At 32.6% G+C, this 24,338-nt stretch overlaps 3 protein-coding genes and 1 long non-coding RNA gene across 8 annotated transcripts in view; 1 reads left to right on the plus strand and 3 right to left on the minus strand.

The window, feature by feature from the left end:
• Nucleotides 1-4,867, minus strand: part of LOC21389015 — an 8,814-nt gene extending 3,947 nt beyond the window's left edge. The window contains exons 1-5 of the mRNA XM_024162921.1: nucleotides 4,778-4,867; nucleotides 4,406-4,527; nucleotides 3,835-3,910; nucleotides 3,578-3,660; nucleotides 3,244-3,282 (exon numbers count right to left, since the gene is read on the minus strand). Of these exons, the coding sequence (XP_024018689.1) occupies nucleotides 3,244-3,282; nucleotides 3,578-3,660; nucleotides 3,835-3,910; nucleotides 4,406-4,527; nucleotides 4,778-4,823 (366 nt within the window). The 5' untranslated portion in view covers nucleotides 4,824-4,867. The remainder of the gene's footprint in view (nucleotides 1-3,243; nucleotides 3,283-3,577; nucleotides 3,661-3,834; nucleotides 3,911-4,405; nucleotides 4,528-4,777) is intronic.
• A 181-nt stretch (nucleotides 4,868-5,048) lies between these two features.
• LOC21389016 (chaperone protein DnaJ) lies at nucleotides 5,049-7,133 on the plus strand. 2 transcript variants are annotated; one of them, XM_024162923.1, is made up of 5 exons: nucleotides 5,049-5,206; nucleotides 5,301-5,377; nucleotides 5,918-5,972; nucleotides 6,507-6,603; nucleotides 6,853-7,133. In XM_024162923.1, the coding sequence occupies exons 1-5, from the start codon at nucleotides 5,149-5,151 to the stop codon at nucleotides 6,929-6,931; spliced, it is 366 nt and encodes a 121-aa protein (XP_024018691.1). In that variant the 5' UTR covers nucleotides 5,049-5,148; the 3' UTR covers nucleotides 6,932-7,133. The 2 variants fall into 2 exon arrangements, with proteins under 2 accessions (XP_024018691.1, XP_010092264.1); XM_010093962.2 differs by having other exon boundaries at nucleotides 5,050-5,206; nucleotides 5,280-5,377.
• Nucleotides 7,134-8,580: 1,447 nt separating this feature from the next.
• On the minus strand, nucleotides 8,581-11,486 carry LOC21389017 (hemK methyltransferase family member 2). Of its 4 annotated transcripts, none has more exons than XM_010093963.2 (3): nucleotides 11,268-11,486; nucleotides 9,626-9,679; nucleotides 8,581-9,507 (listed from the first exon to the last, which is right to left on the minus strand). In XM_010093963.2, exon 3 carries the CDS (start codon nucleotides 9,493-9,495, stop codon nucleotides 8,839-8,841), a length of 657 nt encoding a protein of 218 aa, XP_010092265.1. In that variant the 5' UTR covers nucleotides 9,496-9,507; nucleotides 9,626-9,679; nucleotides 11,268-11,486; the 3' UTR covers nucleotides 8,581-8,838. The 4 variants fall into 4 exon arrangements, with proteins under 4 accessions (XP_010092265.1, XP_024018692.1, XP_024018693.1 ...); XM_024162924.1 differs by having other exon boundaries at nucleotides 8,581-9,525; XM_024162925.1 differs by having other exon boundaries at nucleotides 9,626-9,682.
• Nucleotides 11,487-19,604: 8,118 nt separating this feature from the next.
• On the minus strand, nucleotides 19,605-20,243 carry LOC112090797. The gene is made up of 3 exons (XR_002901819.1): nucleotides 20,170-20,243; nucleotides 19,827-19,942; nucleotides 19,605-19,629 (listed from the first exon to the last, which is right to left on the minus strand). It is a non-coding gene; the product is annotated as an uncharacterized LOC112090797 (long non-coding RNA).
• Nucleotides 20,244-24,338: the final 4,095 nt, after the last annotated feature.

The raw sequence follows: 24,338 nt of genomic DNA on the forward strand, positions 1-24,338 counted from the left end.
TCAGCCCCCATTGGGGCTGAATCAACCCCTGGGGGCCTCCCTTGGGGCCTAGCCAGGGAGGACCCCAATGGGGGCTGAAAATCAGCCCCAATGGGGGCTGATTATCAGCCCCCATTCTCCCCAATGGGGGCTGATTATCAGCCCTAATGTGGGCTGAAAATCAGCCCCCATCACCCCTAATGGTCTGTGTGTGTATATACTTTACAAATTGATATTTATTGTAATGATGAAAGTGTTGTTTTAGATGTGTGATAAGGACGATAATACGAAATGGCCGGCCACAATTGAGGATTTTTATGTAGAACTGATATACGAAGAGTCAAAGACTGGGATTCAAACATCCACTTTGGACAGAAAAACGTGGATGAAAATTGCTAATGAAATAGCAATTAAGTTTGGTAAGCATTTCACAGCAGACCAGCTTAAAGCAAAGTGGAATAGGCTTAGACGTAGCACGAGGGAGTTTAAGGCATTAATTGAAACAACAGGATTTGGTTGGGATTCTGAGACTAACACTGTCACAGCTGAAAAAGAAGTATGGGATTCATATGTGGCGGTAAGTTTTGATGTTCTTAACATCTTATGTTATATGAAAGAGTTGAATTGGTGTTTGGATTGCACATGAGTATTTACTCTTGTTTTCTTTATAATGTCAGAAACATCCTGAGGCTAAGAAATTCAAGAAAGGGGGTTTACAGCACTTTGTACAACTTTCCCAGATTTTTTTTGGGACTATTGCTACTGGACAGGGGTCAATGAATGCACATACTGCCGTCAATGTTTTGAATGCGGCGAAAAGGGCGGCCACAATACCGGAAGAGGTGGAGGAGGGTACAGGAGACTCGGATGAAGTCCGGAGTGCAGAAGACAATAGAAACAGACGGTCTCAGGGTCCTACTACTCGATCCAAGAAGAAGGGCAAGAACATCAGTGCAGTTGACACGGCCATAGAGGTTTTGGCAAAGAGTGCTACCCTACGCAGTGAGACATCTGTTCAAAAGGTTGATTTGTTTCAGCAATTTTTAGCTGATAGGCAAGCCCGTACTATGGCATTAGTTGAGGCTCAGAAAGAGGATCCAACTACAACTATTGAAGCCTGTATGGATTTGTTGAATGGGTATGAGCCGTATTTAGAGGACAATGCGTATAATAAGGCAGCGCACCAGTTGGCTCTTGACATTTCCCTTAGGAGGATGTTTGTGAAAATGCCCGCTCATCGGCATCTTTCATGGATTCGAAGCCTAGTGGAATGATTATTGTGTTGTTTTCTTTATTTGTTTCCTCTTGGACGTATTTTTTTTTAAGTATTGTTGAGCATGTAAAACAGATTTTCCTCTCCAACTTGTGTTTGTTAGACTTTGTTATTTGTTTTTAGTTGAATTGAATTACATTGGCGTTCTTCGTTTAATTAGTTAATGTTATATGGATGTTTGATTAGTTCCAGTCTTGTTCATTTTTAGGTTAATATGGATTCAGATAGTGAGATTGATGTCAGAGCTGTTGATTTTCTCCAGTCATCAGATGATGATGAACAACCACAACATTATATCCAATTATTGATGTCGGTTGGAAACAGGCGAACTAGGCAACCTCGTCGTAATTCTGCGTTAATAGGACGAGAATATGTTTTAGAACAATTACACGGACATTCCGAAAATTTGTTTGAAATGTGTCGTATGCATCGAGACACGTTCGAAGCAATTGTTCAGTTAATTCGAGGCCGCAACCTACTGCCTTCTTCTAGTATTTCGGCAGAAGAATCTCTAATGATGTTCTTAAGAACGGTTGCTCACTCAGATCGCAATAGAGAGATACAAGATAGATTTTGTCATTCTGGAGAGACAGTACACCGGCATTTTGATAATATGCTTACCGCTTTGTCTGCGTTAGCACCTGATGTTATAAAACTACCAAATATGAACATTGTCCCCCCAGAGATTCAACACAACCCTAAGTACTGGCCATGGTTTAAGGTACAATCTGACTCTGCTCATATACTACTAATATGACAAATAACTTTAAATTAATTGTAACTCACGCCTTATGTATTTTAATAGGATTGTATTGGTGCAATAGACGGTACACACTTGATGGTTATCCCACCTGCACATGAACAGACAGTCTATAGAGGAAGAAAACATTCGTGTACTCAAAACACAATGGCGGCGTGTAGTTTTGATATGCTATTCACTTATGTCAATACCGGATGGGAAGGATCAGCTGCTGATTCCAGAGTGTTAACTGAGATTTTAAGAAATCCAGATGACCCATTCGTGGCGCCACTCCCACCAAAATATTACGTTGTGGATTCCGGTTATAGCAACACGCAAGGCTTTTTGGCACCATTTCGTGATCAGAGGTACCATATTCAACAGTTTAGAAACGGTGGCCAACCAACGGGACCACAAGAGTTATTCAATTATTATCACTCCTCACTGCGTAATTGCATAGAGAGGTGCTTTGGGGTCTTGAAAGCAAGGTTTAAAATTCTTAAGCATATGACAAATTATTGGATGCCAAGACAAAATAGTATACCAATAGCTTGTTGTGTGATCCACAATTTAATTAAGTTGCACGCGCGAGATGATCCCCTATTTAGACAATATGAGGTCGATTTGCCCGTAGAAGATATTGAAGGAGAGGGAGAACAAGAAGGGCAACAGGAACAACAACATGGTATGGATGCACAAGAAGCAGAAACATCTGAAATGGATGGTTGGCAACAACGTAATTACATGGTTGATTTTAGGGATCATCTAGCTAATCAAATGTGGGATTCGTATAGGCGATAATAATTTAAGCTAATATATTGTAATTTCCATATTTTATTAATTATTTTATTAATTATTAGTGTTTTTATTTAGGATTCAATTATTATTTATTTAATATATTAAATACCTATTACATGTTTTCAAAAATGAAACCAAACGCATTTTCAGTTTTTTTTTAAAACTGAAATCAATCTCTAAATAAAACTACCAAACGCATTTTCAGAAATAATTCAAAAATGAAAATGAAAACGTTTTCATTTTCATTTTCGTACAGAAAACAAAAACGTTTTGGAACCAATTCCAAACGCACCCATTAAGAAGCTGTAGTAAAAATTGGCTAAGAAAAATCATAAATTCTAATGCATTCTTTTTTCGAGACAATAATGTAGATAGAATATGCACGAGCTAATTTTGCATAACACTGTTTCAAAATCATCAAAAACAAATTTCTATAGAAGATTGAGAAACAAACCAGGGCCTCATCATCGAATACAAATCTGACTCTTGTAGTCTGGAGGAAAGAACAATAAGAGTATTAGCTGATTTGAGAAGAAATAATCAATGCAGTGAAGTATAAAAGAGAGCAAAGAAAAAGAACAGGCAGACTAGTGGACTAAATGTATGGAATCTTAACAAACTGAAGCTCATCCAAAATCGATCACTATTTAATTTCACTTCATTCGAAATTCACCATTGGAACCCCCATTTTCTTTCTTTGTACCTGAGTAGAAATCATTTATCTCTACAGGCTATTTAAGGATTCTACTTGCTTGGCCATTGCTTTCAATGCTTGTCATGTAACTTACCTGGAACAACAAGAGTAAGCCAAGAAGACCCACAGGTACAGCAGGTACCAAATTATCCGTATAAGCTAACCCACCAGCTAGACCTGATTTGAAGCCGTTAAAAGGTGAATTATGATACAACAATATATCTATCTGCGTCAAGAATTTTGCTGATATTATATAGCTAAACTTTGACTACAAATAGAAAAAAAGCACTCTTTAAAGGCTTTAATACAAACTATGCATGTTTAAAATGGGAAAAGTAACGTTAAACCCACCTAGTAGAACAATAGGAATTCTGTAATCTGGGTCAGGAATCACCGTCTCTCTGGTCTTAGCCTTTCTCCTTCCAAGCTGCCAAACATGAAAATAAAGACTATAAAAGTGGCACAGACAATATAGTTCCACATACAAAATCCTATCTAAAGTTACCATAGCATTTGTTTAGCACAAGTGCACAACCCATTGGATCATTTTAAAAAATTAATGATTCCTTTGGTAATTCTGGCCAAAATCCATATATTATTAGTCATGGTAATTCAAATCTAAAGTATTGTAAAATTGTACTAGCTACGCTTGATGCAATGAGACGGCATCAAAATATAGTTTTTCCCTTCAGCGCTTCGTGAATGACCAATCTTATACTATGTAGAAGTAGAAGGTATAACATGACATTTATTGTACTTAATAACGACTTTAAAAATGTATAACATTGATCTGTTTTAGACATATTTCTTGTTGTTATACCTCTACAAAGTCATGTTATATAAAACAAATATCATGTTACACATAGGAAACGACGTAAGAGTTTGTCTAAAAATATAACTGTAGGAGGGTGAAGTATTAGACCACTGATGCCACCACAAGGTAGTTGCCGCAACTTCTACTTAGTTTTCTTCCCAGGGAACATTGAGAATTCATGAGTTTTCCATAAAATGAGCTTCTGAAATTCGTTACACCCACTTTCCTATCTGTTGGAAATGGAAAAAGAAAAAAAAAACAAAAAAGGAAAAAGAGAGAGAGAGAGAGAGAGAGAGAGAGAGAGAGAGAGAAACCTCAATCAGCTCAGTATACATATGTTCATTACCAAAGAACTGTACAAAAAATTTGCAGCCTATAATTCAATATCCACTAGTCCAATCACTGAATTTACTTATGTAATTATTAAAACCCAGATAAGCAAACAAGCTGATAATCAACTTAATAAAAGACCAAACATACTTTGCAAAGAAAGAGAGCAAGGAGCTGTCAAGAGAATGCTCGTCATTTTTTCTTGGGTTTTTTTTTTTATTTCCCTAATTTATATTATTATTTTCCCCTTATTTTGGTAGTTTTTATGAGGAGAAGTCCGAGTAATGGCAATGAAAGGGTGGAGAGTGAAATATCAGTTTTACCCCCATTCTGGGACATAAGACGGGGTTTTCCGTAAGGGTATTTAGGTAATGATGATATAGGCTCTGCCACTCTGGAGAAGAGAGTTGCAACAAACAATGCCTTATCTTCTTTCACTCTCTTAAATTGGTGAGTTTGTCTGATAAATTTCCGACTCAAAAAGGGGAAAAAAAAAATACACAAACTTTAATTCTCTGTAAATGGCAAGCTCTCTTTGTTTCACTCCTGTTTCTTCTTTGAAGCCCTCAAAAAAACCAGGTCTCTCTCTCTCGTTGATTTTCTATGTGACATTCATTTTAAATAAATATTGATTTTGGGCAATCTGTGACAGGGTTGTTCATTGGGAATTCAGTTCCTGGGAAGGTTCTTCGGGCAAACGAAGTCCTTCAGCACTCAAAAGCCTCAAAGTTTCAGTCTTTAGAGGTCAAGGTGAGAGATTTCCAAGACAACCCATTTGCCCACTTATTTAAAAAAAAAAAAAAAGAGAGAAAGAAAACGAGAAAAAGAAAACTTTGGTATTGTCTTTTTTGTTTTTTAATTATATTGAGCTATCTCATTGTGGGCTTGAGTTCTTCTGCTCAATTGTTTTCACCAATGCATTCTAGGAAGCTTAAAAGTTTCCGGGCAATTTTGAACTATTAAGGAAATGTTCATATTCAAAGTGGGTTATTATATGGTTGTTCTTGCAAAACTAGAAGGGAATATTTAGATTGGAAGCTGATAAATACCACAAACAAATAAAACAAGGCAAAAGTCTTAGGGAAATTGAAAGGCCATTGCGAGGGGCTAATAAGATTGATTATAACAAAGTTGATGGAAGAGCTAGTTGATCGTTTATTGAAGTTTGAGAAAACTTGTTGCTTCACAGATTAAGAAATCAGATTTAGAAGAAAAATATAAAAAGAAAAGGTAAAATTAGCTAGAAGATTAATTGGAAGTGCACTAAAAATTTTTTCTTTGATCTTACAGGCTACTAAAGGTACCAAGCCAAATAGCATTGTCTGTTCTAATTGTGATGGAAATGGTTAGTGAATTCCTGGTTATCACTCCTTTTACTCTTTTATTTGCGCTTGGATTTAGGACAGTTTGGCTGCTTGTTGACTTGTGGGCTTCTCGAGTATTACATCTCAAATACGGTGGGAAAATGTGAATTTGTGCCGAGTATTTATTTGATAGTTTAGAATGAAACTCTAAACAAGCATTCTTGAATAACTGTTCATTACTTGCATCTTTTTCCCTTCTGTGAGTACAGATTATTTTTATGTTGTCACTCAATAGCAAGCCAGAGAAAACATTTAGAACTTTTTATCAATACGTTTTTTGTCTTTTGTTTTTTGTTTTTTTTTATTTTGGCATGATTTACGAATTTGCAGCAAATGAAATTGTCCTGTGATTAGATTTTACTCATCTTTCATCAAAAATTCTTGTTCTACTGACCAATGTTATTTCCGAACTTGTCTTTGTTGCTGTGAGCAAATTTCACTCCATGTGCTTTATTTACATATAGTAGCTGAGAATCTCAAGTAGCCAGGAATCTAATTTTTCATTCAACTATCAGGTGCTGTAGCGTGTTCTCAGTGCAAAGGAACCGGAGTTAATTCGGTGGACCACTTCAACGGGCAATTCAAAGCGGGCGCAATATGTTGGCTTTGCCGGTACCTGCTTTGAACGATCTTTTCCTCTTTTGCTCTCTGTGACTGTTGTGCTACGCTTTGGCATCCTTGAACAGACAATAACATTTATTTATTTATTTATTTATGTGTTTGTTTTTTGGAATTTATCTCAAGCTCATTCAAAATTTACGGCATTTTACGATTCTCAATAGTTAAGCTTGGTTTGGAATCCATATTAACTGTTTCTTCTCAATTTTCTTATCATTTGACTTTTTATGTTTTTGCCTTCAGGGGTAAAAAGGAGATGTTATGTGGAGATTGTAATGGAGCTGGGTTTATTGGTGGATTTATGAGCACATTTGACGATTAGAAGAGTTCATGAAATGTGCCCTATGTGGAATTTGAATTTGACATATCCCAACTATAAGAGGAAAAATTAGAGACAAGAAGTTTACTTGGTTTTTGTTTAATTGATGATTTTGTTGAGTCTTGACAACAAGGTGTTTCAGATTTTGTGTTACCTACTGCAAAACGGGCCCACTCAAATCCCAATGCAATTTTCTTTTTCATTTCTTTGGTTGTGGATGAATTTATTTACTCCTTTTTTTATGTTGGTATAAATTGCAAATTTAAAGTAAGCTTGTTTTTATTATGCCAAAGACTCAAATTTAACTTAATGTCTATCACATTCTTTGTTAGGCAAAAAACAATTACAAACTGCCCAAATGTGCAAGATCTTTTCTAGTTTAGAACGCAAATTCTTGAAGCTAATATATATTAAATAAAAAAAAATAAAAAAACAAAATAAAAATACTAAAATGATAATACCAACTTTGAAACTTGTAGGGTGTGTTCATTTACACAACTCAAGTCATGATTTAAGTTGTGTATGTGAGAAAAATAATGTAGCAAAAAATTAAATTTAAATTTATGATAGAGAAAAAACTAATATGACTTGAGTCATTCAATGTATAAGGTTGTAAATTTGATTAAAAAAAACCTTGGAAAATAAAAATGAAGAAAAGCCTCTAACTAAACGAGAGATAGCTCAAGCAATCTTCAACGAGAAGGCACTTGTACACAAAATTATGGGTTAAGCACAAAATTCAATTTAACAAATTCAATCCAATTCTAATCTAATTGAATTAAATCAGTTGGCTGATTGGGAATTTCAACATCCAATGAGAATTAAACCACTCCAATAAATGCTTATACACAATATTCTTTATATGGTATTTTGCATACAAATAATTTTTATGCATTAGAAATGTTTAAAAGTTGGGCAAGAAGTAGGGGTTACCTATCTATTACACGACTTAACAAAACAAAAATCTACTCCCTTGAGAAAATTCAAATTGGATAGTCTCCATTCTCTTGAATCAAAATATACACTCAACTTAAAATTTCTCTGCCTTTCAAACTGATTTAACCCAACCGACCTAATTTAATCATCCATTTAATTTAGATCATTAGATGCTAAACGATGTTTGGACTGGATAGGGTTCGTGGATTTGTAAGGGATCTACATGAAGTTTAGATTGGATAATGAATGGTGAAAAAATATTTTAGTTTCAAACCAGCCCTGCGACCTCACCCGATACCAATATAGGTGGATAAGTAGAGAATACACAGTGAGAGATCTATCTTGTGGGGGCTCGCAAATGGGGTCACAGAGCAAATGTTCTAACAATTATGCCTAAAAAAATCTGATAAATTCCTATGCAATTACGTTTATGAGAAAAAAAAAAAAAAAAAAGATTCGAATTGCTTCAAACTGTGCATAAATCAAGAAAGTCAGTCATGTGTGGAGATAATTAAAAATAATTTAAATGCAATAGAGGAAAATATTTGAGTGAGCAATATGACTATTCAAGGGATGCCATTACAAACTAACTCAGAGTCTTGACTAATGCCTAATGAAACGAGTCATGCTAGTTGACAAAGTTAAAAAAAAAAAAAAAAAACAATGACTGACTTTTATGTTGAGGAACCTCCATAGTAGTCATTTCAATGGGCCACTGAGTAAGAACACAATATTATAGAGGATAAAAGACACGATAACTTCTATAAGAAACATCTTCATTGCTTTTCAATAATCAAATAAGTTTTTCCCATATGCCAAACGCATTTTAAAAGCGCATAAAAACCTTTCACCACTTCATCATTCATATAATTTACTTCTGTAAAAGTGATTTCCATAGCAGTATAGTGCAGAAAATTGAAGCCCCCTCAAAAAAGGGAATGAAACAAATGCTCTGCAACTGTTTAATTTCATTTTCACTCTTTATCGAAATTCCGCCAGAATTTGATTATATGAAGACTTTCTTCATCTGTTGATCTTTGTACGACAATCCTAGAAGCATATCCCCTTTCTCTCATTTGAAGGCATAACTGCAAGGGATGGTTTGATTCAAGAGTAACAAGGTATAACCAGCCTTTACGAGATAAAAGATTATCAGCAACAGGCAATATCCTGTCAATAACACTACGGCCATCCTCTCCTCCAGCCCAAGCAGAGATTATTCCTTCACGACCGACTTCATCTTCAGGGGTCGGGACATAAGGTGGGTTCACAACCATTATATCAACCAATCCGGCGAGACGCTTCTCCAACCCAGAAGCGATGTCAGTGGATATCAACTCAGCATGAACCCCGTGCGCTTCCATTGTCTCACGAGTCACTCTCACTGCATGTGGGTTGGTATCCGTGGCGAAATAGTGAATCCCATGAAACTCATGCCCAAGAAGAAGAGCAAGAGAAGTGATAACATAGCCACTTCCACAACCCACTTCCATACAAAATTTCGGTTTATGTTCTATTAGGTTAGATCGGTCTGCTAGCAATGCATCGACTAGAGCAAACGAATCGTCACACGGTTCATAAACCTCAGAATGAGAACTCACAAGGCGGATTTGGGCAGTTTTGAAGGGCATCTTGTGAACAACCTGTCGCAACAACACAGCCTGTAAGGGTAATTAGACTAATGTAAACCCTTCCAAGTTTCATCACTTAGAATGAAATATCTTATCTCTGGTGTGGCAAATTGTACAATTCAGAAAATACCTGTTATTACTCCATTTTTGCTTGTCCTTGAACAGAAGTATCACCTCCTAAAGGCTGCTTTTTATGCCAAAAAACAAACTTAAATCATTATCTTCCCGTCAAAACCAACAAACAATAGACAAAAGTATAGTTTTAAAAGGCAGAATCAGTAACCGAGGCAGGCGTAATCCTCAAGGCAGATCAAGACATAAGCCCTAAATGAAAAGCTTTTTACACTTACACCCCATATGTTTTGTCGATATAACAGACACTCTTCACCAAACGAAATTATGTTAACACCCCTTGTTTTAAATATATATATATATATATATATATATATAAACACCCCTCCATTAGATGACCATGGCGGAAAACCATAATTTGACCGTTAAATATTTTTTAAAATGCCCAAGATTCCCCTCCCTGGATCAGAAAACTTTTCCGGCTATATACAGTGCTGAAAAATGACGCTTTGACCCTTACTTTGCACCAAAAATTTAGCTTAAATGAATTTCACACATTTGTAACCTCAATTTTCACTCTAATAGAAAGAAAAATGTTTTTTGTTGTTCCTTCTTTTCTTTGATTGTCCCTTTCTTTTATAGTAATATTGTTGGACAATTTACACTTCTAATATTTGAAGATAATAGAGATGTTCTCCATCCGCTAAAATAGATACTACATAGAAACATGTCTAACCGAAAGTATATCTTGAAGCATTATATAGAGCAAAGTAAGTCACAACATAAATAAAACAGTTAAATAGTCAAACAAGTCACAATAGAAGACAAAAATTACATAGCCTGTTATAAATCAAAATATGAAGACAAAAATTATGCTGTCGAATGTTGGGGCCATATTGCTTGTAGATCTGATATAAAAAGATCATATGAATCAAACGTTTACAACACCATAATCATACCAATTTCCAACAAATATCAAACCAATTTCACAAATCTCAAATAAATCTCACAAATATGAACTTATTACAATTTCCAACTAATATCAAACAAATCAAACTAATATCAATCTTCCGAAACCGGTAAAATACTCAACAAATAATCACAAAATAACTAATTACAAAAGTGACATAACAATTTTCACCAATATCAACCAAAAATCACTATAGCAATTTTCAACAACGAAAAAAATTCCATAAGCACCAAGCAGCTATCAACAAATACAACCATAAAACGAATACCATAAACTAGTTTCTATTTCATGAGTAAAACTTGAAGTTAATATTTCGAACACAATACTTCAATACTCTATAAACTCAACTTCAACTTCAAACAAAAATGACGAGCACAGTTGAAGTTCTTTTCGTTCTTATAGTCGCTCTATTATTTTCTACTTTCGCCAAATAGGCATGTTTATTATCTCCATTGTTCCCACTCTTCAATCTCTCAATCTTGTCTTCACAAGGCAACCCATTTTGCTAGCAAATTATAACAATCACATAACCCAAATGAGCTAAGATTTTGCATTCCAAAGCAAACCCACTTTAAGATATGTAAAATCCATGATATCCCATCCTAGAATTGAAGAAGCAAAGAGAATTGAAGATCATATCATAACAGAAATGTTCAAAATCACCTCCTCAAATACCACAAAATCACAACTTTAAACAAAAATTACAAGAAGTTACACAAAGAAAACCAACCGTGGTGGAGCTTGGCGTGCAGGTGGCTTGAAATTGAATGGGGAATCGGCTTCCTGCGTTCTGGGGCGAGGGAGCGGCTTCGGCGACGCCAAAAATGCTCGACTGAGCTCGCACAGGGGGACAGGAGCAGCCGGTAGTCACTGATGAGCTTTTCCCGTCTGACGCCCTTTTTTTCACATGATTACTACCTATTAGGAATTTGTTTTTTATTTTTCTTATTCAAATTATAAAACTGAGATAAAATCATTTTAACACCATTATACATACTACTACTAAAGGAGGAGTTGCAGTTCTAATTTTACCCTTATTTCTTTCTGTTCGAGCTTTTTTTATATTGTTTGTGTCTTTTTAGTTATTTTTACCGTTTTATCCTTGATTTTTTATTTTTATTTTTGTTTTTGTTTAGGTTTTTTGTCTTATCCTTCGGTTTGTCTTTCTTTTCTCATTGCGAACATTCTGAATTTCTTCACTTCAGTCCATTTATTTTTTCCTTTTTTCTCTCTCTTACTCTTCGTGAGGTTTCTGGGATTAATACCGTTCTCCATGCTTTTCCCCATTTTATGTTTCCAGGCTTCTCTTTGACAATTTTTGTTGTCTCTTCATTTTTTGCCGTCTCCCCATTTTATGTTTCTGGGCTTCTCTTTGAAAATTGTTGTTTCTTCTGCATTTTTTGCGATCTAGGTATTTTTAGCTTTTTAAGGTTCTTTTTCTAAAAAAAATTTTTGTTTTAGATTTTTTGGGACTTTGTTTCGGTTTGATATGTAATATACAAGTTAATGTTATGGGTTATGTTTCGGTGGAGTTTGTAGGTTTTCTTCTCTCTGGGAATTTTATCAATTTTTTTGGGTCGTTTGGGTATTCTTTGCTTTTTAGGGTTTTCCTCTTTGAATGTGTTTTTTTGTTTTTGTTTTTGGTTTACTTTTGTTCTTTGTTCCAGTGATTTGCGATTTGGTTTTCCTCTTCGAATCTGTTGTTTAGTTTTTCTTTTTGGTTAACTTTTGTTCTTTTTTTTAGTCATTTGCAAATTTGTTCTATGATTCATTTTTTCTTTTGTTCATGTGTTCTTTTGTTTCGCACGTCTTCTTCGTTTTCTCCATTTTATGTTCATGAACTTCTCTTTGAATTTTTTTGTTGTTTCTCCACTTTTTTGCCGTCTGGGTATTTTTAGTTTTTTAGGGTTCTTTTTCTAAAAAAATTTCCCTTTGAGATTTTTTGGGCCTTTGTTTCGGTTTGTTATGTAATATATGAGTTAATCTTATGGCTTATGTTTCGGTGGAGTTTCTAGGTTTTCCTTTCTCTAGAAATTTTATCAATCTTCCAGTGATTTGCGATTTTAGGGATTTTCTCTTCGAATCTGTTGTTTTGTTTTTCTTTTTGGTTAACTTTTGTTCTTTTTTTTAGTCATTTGCAGATTTGTTCTATGATTCATTTTTTCTTTTGTTCATGTGTTCTTTTGTTTCGCACGTCTTCTTCGTTTTCTCCATTTTATGTTCATGGACTTCTCTTTGAATTTTTTTGTTGTTTCTCCACTTTTTTACCGTCTGGGTATTTTTAGTTTTTTAGGGTTCTTTTTCTAAAAAAATTTCCCTTTGAGATTTTTTGGGCCTTTGTTTCGGTTTGTTATGTAATATATGAGTTAATCTTATGCCTTATGTTTCGGTGGAGTTTCTAGGTTTTCCTTTTCTCTAGAAATTTTATCAATCTTCTAGTGATTTGTGATTTTAGGGATTTTCTCTTCGAATCTGTTTTTTTTTTTTTTTTTGATAACTTTTGTTCTTTCTTCCAGTGATTTGCGGATTTGTTCTATGGTTCCTTTTTTCTTTTGTTTATGCGTTCTTCTGCTTCGCACGTCCTCTTCATTTTCCCCATTTTATGTTCCTGGGCTTCTCTTTGAAAATTTTTGTTGTTTCTCCACTTTTTTGCCGTCTGAATATTTTTAGTTTTTAGGGTTATTTTTCTAAAAAAAGTTTCCCTTTGAGATTTTTTGGGTCTTTGTTTCGGTTTGTTATGTAATATATGAGTTAATCTTATGGGTTATGTTTCAGTTTTTATTTTTAGTTTACTTTTGTTCTTTCTTCCAGTGATTTGCAGATCTCTTCTGATTTGTTGTTCTGCAAAACACTTTTGTAATCAATTTTTGTTTTCATTTTTTTGCATTTGTTTGTTCTTTTTCTTTACAGAATTTTTTACTTTCCCCCTTTTTTTAGGTTTTTTTTATCCTTTTTGTTCAGAGAACATTTTCTCTTTTTCTTTTTTCGTCTGTTCTTTTTTTTTTGAAAGAATTTTATTTTCTTTACTTTTTTACTATGCTTTTTGTCTGTGATGTTATTGGTTGATTTTTTTTCTTTTGTTTTTTTTACGCTTTCAATGATTTGCTTCTCTTATCTTCTGGATTAGTTTTTGATATAGTTGCTTCTTTCAGTTTGTAGACAGTTTTTACATTGTTTATCTGTTCTTTTCTTTTTTTGGAAAGAAAATTATGTTCTTTATTTTTTTATTATGGCTTTTGTATATGATGTTATTGGTTGATTTTTTTCCCTTTTTTTTACGCTTTCAATGATTTGCTTCTCTTATCTTCTGGATTAGTTTTTGATATAGTTGTTTCTTTTAGTTTCTAGATAGTTTTTACATTGTTATAGTATGTATAATATTGTTTTGACACGTATTTTTTTTACTGTAATTTCGTATAACACAAATTTTTACTGTCTGTTCATTATTCGTTCGGTTTCTCGGTGGTTTTCATGCTTCGTGACACCTGTTGACTAATGATTACCTCAGTTGATATTTTTTTCCCAACAATTACTATCAGTGCTTCATCAAAAATTTGTTCTTTTTGTATATAACTATTGTGTTTTATCTTATTATTACGGTTTCTCTTTTTTTATCTGTTTTCCTTCTCCAACATTTATAATACATTCTCTTATAACCTTCGTTTATAAATCTTAGTAGTATTGAGGTTCTACTCTCATTGTAACTGTCTTCTAGATCTTTGGTTCATCTCTTTGCCTTGATCAGTTTTCAATAGTGGATTTTTCTGTTTGCTTCTCTCTGTTTTGGACTCTAAGTTGTCCTACTGGGTCTGCTTCTCTATTGTTCTTCTTCAACTGAGGTCGTAATTTATTTATTTTTACAGTTGTTTCTTTATTGTTTTAGAGGACTTATTTATTATATTGATAAGATCGGTTATATGAATCTGTTCATTTGTAAATTTATCTCTTAACTTTATTATGTTGTGATAATGATGTTACTATTGATTATGTTGTTACTATCGGGAGGTAAGTTTTTAATGTTAAAGTGATTGCTCCTATTTATTATCACTGGCTTTAGTTTTTATAAGATTTGTTAGTTACAATTTTTGTATATAATTTATTTCATTCTATTCATTTTTTATCACCGTTGTTAGACTGCAATTGTTCATCACATTTCGAATCATACTTTTTGTCTCATATTGTTTTCTGCTTTAATTCTTTTTTTCTGATTTCTTCTTACCTTATCTGTTTATTTTCTTACTTCTCCTGTTTCTGCCAGGTTATTTGAGATGTATGCAAATAATTTAGTTGGTAGCCAAAGATATTACTCACTCATTTCTCAATTATCTATGATATATATTGGTAGCAATAGAGAATTAATACCTGAACTAATTTCTTAATACTTACCTTATCTGGCGATGATGAAGTATTTTTTTTCCTTCTGTTGCCATGTATCAGGTAATTGTTAGTAATGATTTTGTTGCCTTTGATGTTGCCCAGATTATTTGAAATGTATGCAAATAATTTAGTTGGTAGCCAAAGATATTACTCAGTCATTTCTCCATTACCTATAATGTATGTTGGTAGAAGTAAAGAATTAATACCTGAACTAATTTTTTAATATATAATTCATTTATCTAAATTCTTATTATTACTGTGTTTTTTTAAATATTACAGATAGTTTTATCCTTCCTTCCATCGAATTTTTTTAGAATGTATTGTCTTCTGTTTTGTGGATGTGTTCTATGATTCCTTTTTTCTTTTGTTCATGCGTTCTTCTGCTTCGCACGTCCTCTTTGTTTTCCTCATTTTATGTTTCTGGGCTTCTCTTTGAAAATTTTTGTTATGTCTCCACTTTTTTGCCATCCTGGGCTTCGCACGTCCTTTTTTCTATTTCTATGTTTGTGTTATCTTTTTCTTCTTCTTATTCAATTGAAAAATGTGAAGATAGTCTTCACTGATAAAAATATGTATCTCATGTAATTATTAAAATAGATGTAATGTAAATAATGATTAGTTTCTGCTTCTTATTCAATTGAAAAGTGTAAGATATTCTTCTCAGTATATACTGATGAAACATATGTATCTCATTTAATTATAAAAATAGATGTAATGTAAATAATTATTAGTTTTGTTTTTTTTTATTATTTTTATTTTTATTTTATTTAAATTATTGTTAATTAAACTATTACATATCCGTGCAAATGCACGAGTAATCCACTAGTGTATACATAGAGAAATAACGTAATAGTACTTTATATTTTTAATGATAATAAAATTGTATGTTTTTTTAGTACTCTAAGATTAACTTTTTTAAGACTTACAATGTTCAATCTGTCACTTGTCCTTTTTATTAATTAAATAGAAACTAAAACTTTAAAAATATTTTCTAAGATGGTAGTTCTATTCATACCATAATATGTTGTTCTATTTTTCTATCTTGATAGATTATTTTTTTAATTAAATTTTTGACACATCGTGAATTGTTTAAATATTTTAAGATTTTATTCTTATTTATATGATTAATAGTAAATTTTCTTTATGGATGAGGAAAGGCTTTTTTATGTATGGATATTCCTCCAATTTTTCGAGTTGGCAATTTGGTCTTAATTATTTTTTCTTGGCAATTAGCCCGTTCAACTTAAAATTTTTTGAAATTAAGGTCTAATTAAAATAACATTTTTTATGATTCTAATCACGTGATGCACATGTGAACGTCTGTTGAGGGCAATAAAAGGTCATTTCTCACCCTTGGAGCGTTTATTGAAGGCAATAACTCTTGAAAACCAAGAGTTGTTTATAACAGTTGTTGTGTTCAGACATATTAGATGACTCTAAAATCAATATAGCCGAACATATAGGGTGAGAAATGACTTTCGTTGCCCTCTACAAATGCACGCATGCACGTCACATGATCAAAATCGTTAAAAAAAATATACATCCTTTTCGATTTGGACCATAATTGCAAAGATTTAAAAGTCGAAAGGGCCAATTGCCAAAAAAAGGACCAAATTGTTAACTTTGAAAAGTTGAGGGGTGTTCATAAAAAAGGGGTGTTCGTAAAAAAAGCCTATGAGAAAAGACTTCATCTCAAAATTTTATAAAAAAATAGACATAAAGAAATGATGATATTAAAAATAACAAATTAAGATAAAATGGTGGGTATGGAATAAAAAGATTAAGAATTAATAATCTTATGAAAATAGTAAGAGGGATGTGTAAAAAGTAAATTTAATTCTTTCAAAATTAAGTTGGGTGTGTATTTAAAATGTGGGTGTGAAGAGTAAAAGTTGTGAGTGTGAATAGAACCACCATTTTTAAAAACATGTTATCGTATTCTAATTTTTTAATTTCTGAACGTTTTAAAGTATTTTTAGATTTTTAAAAAAATTATAACCTGTTTATTGTTAATTAGTAAAGTGGGTAGAATGAACATTTATGTTCTAAAAATCAATCTTAAGATACTAAAAGAATGTCTCTTTAAAGGTGAAAGTACTATTGTAATATTATTAAGAATACAGAATAACAGTGATATGTTTCGCTATGATAGAGGATACTAAAATAATGTTATCCCTAACAATTTTTTATTGGATAAAAAATGAGATTAGTGGCATCCTTCAAGTCCCAATTTATTGGTCACTGGCACTGCAAACAATGAAAATTGAACCTTAGATGTCAAATGAGAGAGCCATATTTTCTTATTCATATCTGTTAAATACGTCATTTTTTTATATGATATGATATTTGTGACGATGAATTTAGTTGTTGTTGTTCTAAAAGTTATGTATTTTAGTGGACAAGTGTTTATTATTTTTGAAATTAAAATTGTAAGTTTATATGTTCTATATATTTAAAGAGCTCATGAGAAAAGAAATGGAGAAAAGAAGATTTAAATGGAAATTACAGAAATAGGCATACATTTAAAACTTATATTAGTATCAATGTACACTACACCACAAAAGACCTTTTGTAGCTGACGAAAAATGCTATTAATCACTATCAATAGCGCTTTTTAGAGCGCTAGGACAGCGGGCGCTATTATAGGTCTTAAGAAAACATAGCGTTTCAAGAGAGTTATAAAAAACGCTATAGAATTGAAGTATTATAGCGTGTAAGAAAAGTTATTTTCATCCTCTTACAGCTCTTTAGCATAGCTACAATACAGATTAATAACTTTTTTTCCTTGTTATGTTCATGCTATTGTAACTTTTTAAAATTATTATTAATATCCTTTTGAATTCATTCAAATAAATGGTAATTCCGAGATATGTGATATATCTAAATAGGAACATTCAAATTAAAACATAAAAACATTCAACATATCAATTGTTATCAGTATCTACCAAGCTGTCAATAAAATTACGTCTACAACATAATTCATACAGTGTCTAAAACTTTAACATTCAAAACAAGTAAAGAAAACATAGAAGTCATCTCCAAAACGTCTAAGTGCAATGGTGAAGTAAATCCTTCCATCTTGACAAAATGCTTCTACAAGAAAGTCATCGCCGCTGTTAAGCCTGTAGAATGAGGAAAGTAAAATAGGTTTAGAAACATAGCCATAAAATATTCTCATATGAGAAAGGTGACAGAATAAGAGATTTCAAGACTCCATTAATGATTTCAAAGACGCATTTTCTGCCCAAAATCAATGTGGGATTGCATTAATTTATCTATCATCTATAATTGAATAACTTCAAAATCTTTAGTTATATTACATCGTTTCAACCCATCAATTTTTCAAATAATACCCCACTGAAATGATTTCCCAAGTCAAATTCCACGAGCATTAAACAAGAAGATAGTTCACTCGCTTTGTCTCGGATGTAAGTCACTAAAAGCTTTTGCCTTTGTTCATCAAGACCTTCTGACTCTATAAGATTAATCTGAGGTGACTCGTTGGGATGCTATCACCCAAAAAAAAATAACAAGAAAGAAATTATAGCACAAATCGGAAAATAAAATTGACATAGCTAGAGATATCAAAGTATCCAAAACGTCTAGCCAAGTGAAATGGTTAAGTAAATAATGCATCTTGACAAAATGCTCCAACAAAAAGGTCATCTCCTCTAGCAAAGTAACTATTGACCTGTCACAAAATTAGTCCAGCAAAACAAATTTCATCTTGATTGCCAAGTAACAACACAATTAAAATTCTAATGTCCAAAGTATGTCACATTTTCAGTAATGGACATACAATCATGAGAGTCAGAGATAAAAGAATACTAACCTTGGAGAAGCTACGTCCAAATCGTTGAGAAACTACACTAAAGATTATAGATACTTCACAGCTACACCTAAATACTTTTAAGTATATGAGCATGTAGTCTACATATAATGGTATGCTTAAAACAAATTGGTACTAAGTAGAGGGTTTTCATACCCCTTCAAAGTTTTGCATAGCTTCTAGTATTCCTTGCTGGTGAGTCAAGAACTAATTGCCGGTCTTTATCTTCAATTGCAAATCCCTTTTTACATAACTTCCTTTTCCCAGTAGTAGACATTCTTAGCACTCCCTGGATTAAAACAAATAAGCATAAGCAGAGTACTACATAAAGGACTTGTATTACAACTAAAAAAACAATGGTCATTGAAATTATGCAAAATCAGCATGTTCAATTGCAAGTATTCCAGCATCTGCAAAGAGCTCCTCTGGAAAATTGTAAATCAACTGTCAGTTAACAAAGCAGCTTATGTCATGACCTATTATCTTCTGAACCTTTTCTCTCATATAAGTATATTAGCAAGAATGGACCACCATCAATTAATATAGAACTCTAATCCAATCAAGAAATTTAAAGATAGAGCACTTTCTACCAAATGTCGCCTAGCTTCCAAAGTACTTAAAGATATCTACATATACATACGTACATATATATATATATATTTATATATGTAAAGCCTATTTTATAAAAATAAAAGAATTAAATTATAAAAAAGAAAAGGTATATGCGTCTTGTAATAAACATGAGACTAACTGCAAGTTCAATTGCAACATGAAAATAGAACATAAGAAATAAATTCTACATAACCCACCCTTCATTTAAAAATGAATCTTTTAGGGTTCGCCAAGGCTTCTTTATGATCAGAATAGCCTCTAAGTTAGTGCTTCCCTATCATTGCCAAGATTTTTGTCAAACAATATGAGCAGAAAATTGGAGCTCAAGTAGTTTTACAACAAAGTAAAACAATTACATGCAACATTGTACCAACTGCACAGTAAATCACAATTTTACAAACAAGGACCACCACTTAGCTTCATTTCGAAACAGTTTTTGAAAGCCCTGAGAGATGTGAATTAATGAATTACCTTAAGTCGTAGTACAGCATCCACAGCAAGTTTAGCAAAATGTTCTTTGTCCTGTGAGAGAATTTTGGAACTCAAAGTAGTCCTTGCAATCTTCATCAAGTCTGATTTGAATTTCTCTACACAATCCAGCATTTGCAATCTTAGAAAAATTACATGAGTAAGGCTATCAGAAAAAGAAATGCCTTATCCAGGATTGAACATGAAAATAACGTAGGCCTAGAACATCACTTTAGAATTACAAAAGAAAGCTTACTTAATGACATAACTTTTTAACAATCATATTAAAGGACACTCCACAAAAGGCTAAAAAAAATGGATATAGGCTCTAAACAGCAATAAATACCAGAATCGGTCTTATTATCCACGACTTTCTCCAGCAGGGCTTTACGGGCACATTCAGCTGCCATTCGAAAACCTAAACAATAAAATACAGTTCAAAACTTAAACAAACAAACAAACAAGAAATTTGAATGAAATTCCAAGAGAAAGGATGAATTACCTTTTACACAAGTGAATCTGGCAAATGAAGTAACAAATGGCGTTCAACTTCAGAAACTATTCCAAAGGTGGTCGAAACTATTCCGACGACCAATGGCAGAAAAATTGGTATGGATTTGTTCAGCTCGACGAGAGGAGTCCAAAGAAAGCACTTTTCGGAGGATTAGACGTCAGAAGGCGCCGAAAATTGTGTTGGAAGGTGCGGTGGCCAGGAATTTCAAACTGAAATTCTGGCTGATCGGTGGGGAATCGGGCGGCGTGGTGATGGGGGGTTTTGTAGATCGGCTCATGGGCTTCTTGGATCTGATCTCGGATCACTGTAGGTTGGCCAGAGGTGGTCAAAATCGATGGTGGCGCATTTCTTCTTCCGTTGCGTTGGAAGGTGCGGTGGCCGGGAATTTCAAACTGAAATACCGATCGGCGGGGAATCGGGGCGGGGAATCGGGCGGCATGGGGATGGGGGTTTTGTAGATCACCTCATGGGCTTCTTGGATTTGATCTCGGATCACTATGGGTTGGCCAGAGGTGGTCGGAATCGACGGCGGCGCATTTCTTCTTTCGTCGTGAGTCTCTCACGTTTTTCTCTCTTTTAACGCTGATGAATAAGCGTAGAAGAGAATTTGGGAAGAGAGAGAGAGAGAGAGAGAGAGAGATGGGGAGATGGCAGTTGGTGGTCGAATGTGTGATGTTCGTTTGTGGGGCTGATTTCTAAAGGATAGCTGTGCTCTGAGAATGGTTTATGGTCGTATCCCACTTGTAGATTTTGCTTTCAAAGCTCTTCTCTCTCAGTTCCACAACTTACCCGCGTTCTACTTCTTTCTCTCATGCAGTGGTAAATTTTAATTTTGATCTGAAAGCTTCCAAAACATTTGCGAGTAAAATGAAAATTTGGGGGGAAACTACTTTCAAAATCCGCTAAAATATTTCATGTTTTTTTAATATAAATATATATATATATCTACCGAAAATAACTTTTTTAAAACGCTATAAAATGTAATTAAAGTAAGTTTTAATAGCGTTTTTTCAAAAATGCTATAACTAAACGCTATCAAAAGCCTTTTTTTGTTGTAGTGAAATATCATTTAAAGGTAACAATGAAGAAGCTAAGGCGAGATGGTGATGGATGTCCAAGACGCATATGCCATAGACTGGATGTTTCCAATGCCCGCCCAATGTAATTGTAATCTGTACATTTATATATTTTTAAATATATATAAAACAAATCAGTCAAAATGTCAACAAATTTTAATATATATGTATATATATATATATATTATAACTCTTTATAAACACTATTATAGACTAAAGCAGTAACGTTTTTTGAAAAACGCTATAACTAACTGCTACGAAAAGCCCTTTTTCTTGTAGTGGTATATGAACTAATAGGCCTTTTATGTTTTAAAATTTTCATTTTCAATTTTACCTTTTCTCCTTTTCATTTTCTTTTTTTTCCTCTTGCCCTTTAGATCTCTTTTTCCCTCTTCTCTCTCTATCTGTCGTTTATAGGTATGCTCTTCTCTCTCATCCATCGCCAGTCATAAATCTAGAATTTATGTGTAAATTAGTATTTACCATCACAACACAAATTGTGTTTCTTTGTAAATCCTGAATTTATAGTGTAAATCTAGGATTTAACATTATAACACAATTTCTGAATTTACATAGTAAATTTAGAACTTTACTAATATAAGATAAACATTTTTTACTTATGCTCATAAATCTAAGATTTACCATAAGTCCAGGATTTATCATCAAAACACATATTGTGTTATTCGTAAATTATGGATTTACAGTGTAAATTTAAGATTTACCATCATAACACAATTTTTGTTCCTTCGAAAATCTTGAATTTACATGGTAAATTTAGGATTTATCATCAGAACACATACTGTGCTTATTCATAAATTCTTGATTTACACGGTAAATTCTGGTTTACTATTATTGGATTATATTAACTTTACTAATATAATATAAACATTTTTTAGTTCTGGTAGTAAATCTAAGATTTACCGTACGGAAAATTAAGGATTTTCCACCAGAATACAATTTGTGTTAGTCGTAAATTCTAAATTTACACCCTAAATTTAGAATTTACCATTAGAACACGATTTCTGTGTGTTCGTAAATTCTAAGATTTATCATCAGAACACATAGTGTATTTATTTATAAAAGCTGGATTTATAGTGTAGAGCGCAAGGAGATAGGGAGAGTGTGGAGAGAGAGAGACATTATAAATTTTATGATTTTATTTTCTATTTAATATAATTGGGCATCTTTGTCATTTCATATTTAAACTAATAAGAATTAAAATCTATTTTAGATTTTTATTTAAAAATACAGATGCATATCATGAGATTTCATGACAAAGATCAATCTTTGTCATTTCATATTTAAACTAAAAAAAAACTAGAGTGCGTCTATTGACACACTTTTTTTTTTTTTTTACTTTTTATGCACCATTTTTCATATCACTAAAATACTCATTAATAAAATTATTTTTAAGGATAATAGTATTCTAAAAACAATACTCATTACACACCCCACCATTAAAAAATATATTATCTTCTAAAATTTACTGTGGCCTACTTTTTCAGAAGAATATGGATGAATTTTAACGTGAAAGAGTTTCCCCACAAAAGGTACGTATTAAATTTTTTTCTTAAAATTCTTTTTTATTTTAAATTTAAATTTTGATGGTTATTTATATTATTAGTTCTGAAAGAGTCGTGATTCGTGAAAGAATTTTTGAAGAGAAATTTTTTTACTAACGCCGACATGCAAACTTCACTGTGATTGAACATGAAAAGTCTTTGTTTTTTTTTTTTTTTTTTTTTTGCATATATCTATTTACAAATCACAATATATTTAGGGTTTGATCATCTTTAGGGTTTGATATGTGGAAATACTGCACGATGATAGTGTTTGATACTCGTTCAGTATTAAACTTTCCGTCGGCATTCATGCAACATTTTTATGGCTGCACTTTGTGGTTTTCTAGTTATTTTGTCGTTAGGGATTATATTTTATTTGTATGATATTTGTTTTATACAGGGGACATCATGTAATTACGAGTTTCGTTTATTTTCTAACTTTTCTTAATTTTATAGAACTCAATATCTATGGATAAGTTTGATCCGTGGGAGGATAAGAACAAGAAAGAAAAGATTTTTTGAAATTTTTAAGGAGTGTAATAAGTAAAATGTACGTGGTTTAAAAATGTGTATATAAAAAGTAGAATTAGAGATGATTTAATTGTAAACGCTTTTTTAAAATTTAAGAATGATGTAACTGTTGGGAATGGTGTTCTAAAAGCATGAGATGCAGTAAGATATTTATTATTTATTTAATAAAAGAGTTTATTCATTATTTTATGTGCATATATTTATGAATATTTTATGAATATCAATGAAAATTCCATGATTATTTATGTAACCTTAAACATTGTATATAAGTGTTATATACGAGAGGATAATGTTTAAGGATAATAATCAAAAAGCAATGTTCATAATGAATTTAATTAAAGTTCAGAATCTTTAATTAAAACATTATTAATACATGTCATTCCCATTTAGAATGGAATGATGTTATCCGCACTGTTAATATGGTGAGATATTGAATGAGTGTATTTCGCATAATGAGATTATCTGGAACAAGGACACAGACACAATATGAATTTCTAATAATTTCGTTAAGTATAGAAATTCTAATTGAGTCTACCGATGGTCATATATAGGATGATCTTAATCCTGAGTTCTTAACAGACTCCTATTTATGGATTTGTGTCTTTTGATTTACTCGGTACGGATTTTGAGATCCTGAATCCTATTCCTTGTATTTCATGATGAAGTAGGTAGCCGGGAATGTTATTACACGAGATAGAATCCATTCCTTCTTAAGAAAGAAGTAGATAAATAATTCTCTTGAGGGTTGATTCGGTACTTGGACCAGTAGGAGCTCCGATTCATGAATGTGTTTTATGAATCACTGTCCATTAGAGAATCAATGGTACTCAAG

This window comes from Morus notabilis, unplaced genomic scaffold (assembly GCF_000414095.1).
Source record: "Morus notabilis unplaced genomic scaffold, ASM41409v2 Scaffold474, whole genome shotgun sequence".
Taxonomy (NCBI): Eukaryota; Viridiplantae; Streptophyta; class Magnoliopsida; order Rosales; family Moraceae; genus Morus; species Morus notabilis.

Bases quoted from the DNA above. Each gene is read 5' to 3' on its own strand.
- LOC21389017 (XM_010093963.2), bottom strand. From the start codon at position 9,495: ATGCCCTTCAAAACTGCCCAAATCCGCCTTGTGAGTTCTCATTCTGAG.
- LOC21389016 (XM_010093962.2), top strand. From the start codon at position 5,149: ATGGCAAGCTCTCTTTGTTTCACTCCTGTTTCTTCTTTGAAGCCCTCA. The intron at 5,207-5,279 runs GTCTCTCTCTCT...AATCTGTGACAG, and splicing joins GAAGCCCTCAAAAAAACCAG to GGTTGTTCATTGGGAATTCA. The intron at 5,973-6,506 runs GTTAGTGAATTC...TTCAACTATCAG, and splicing joins TTCTAATTGTGATGGAAATG to GTGCTGTAGCGTGTTCTCAG.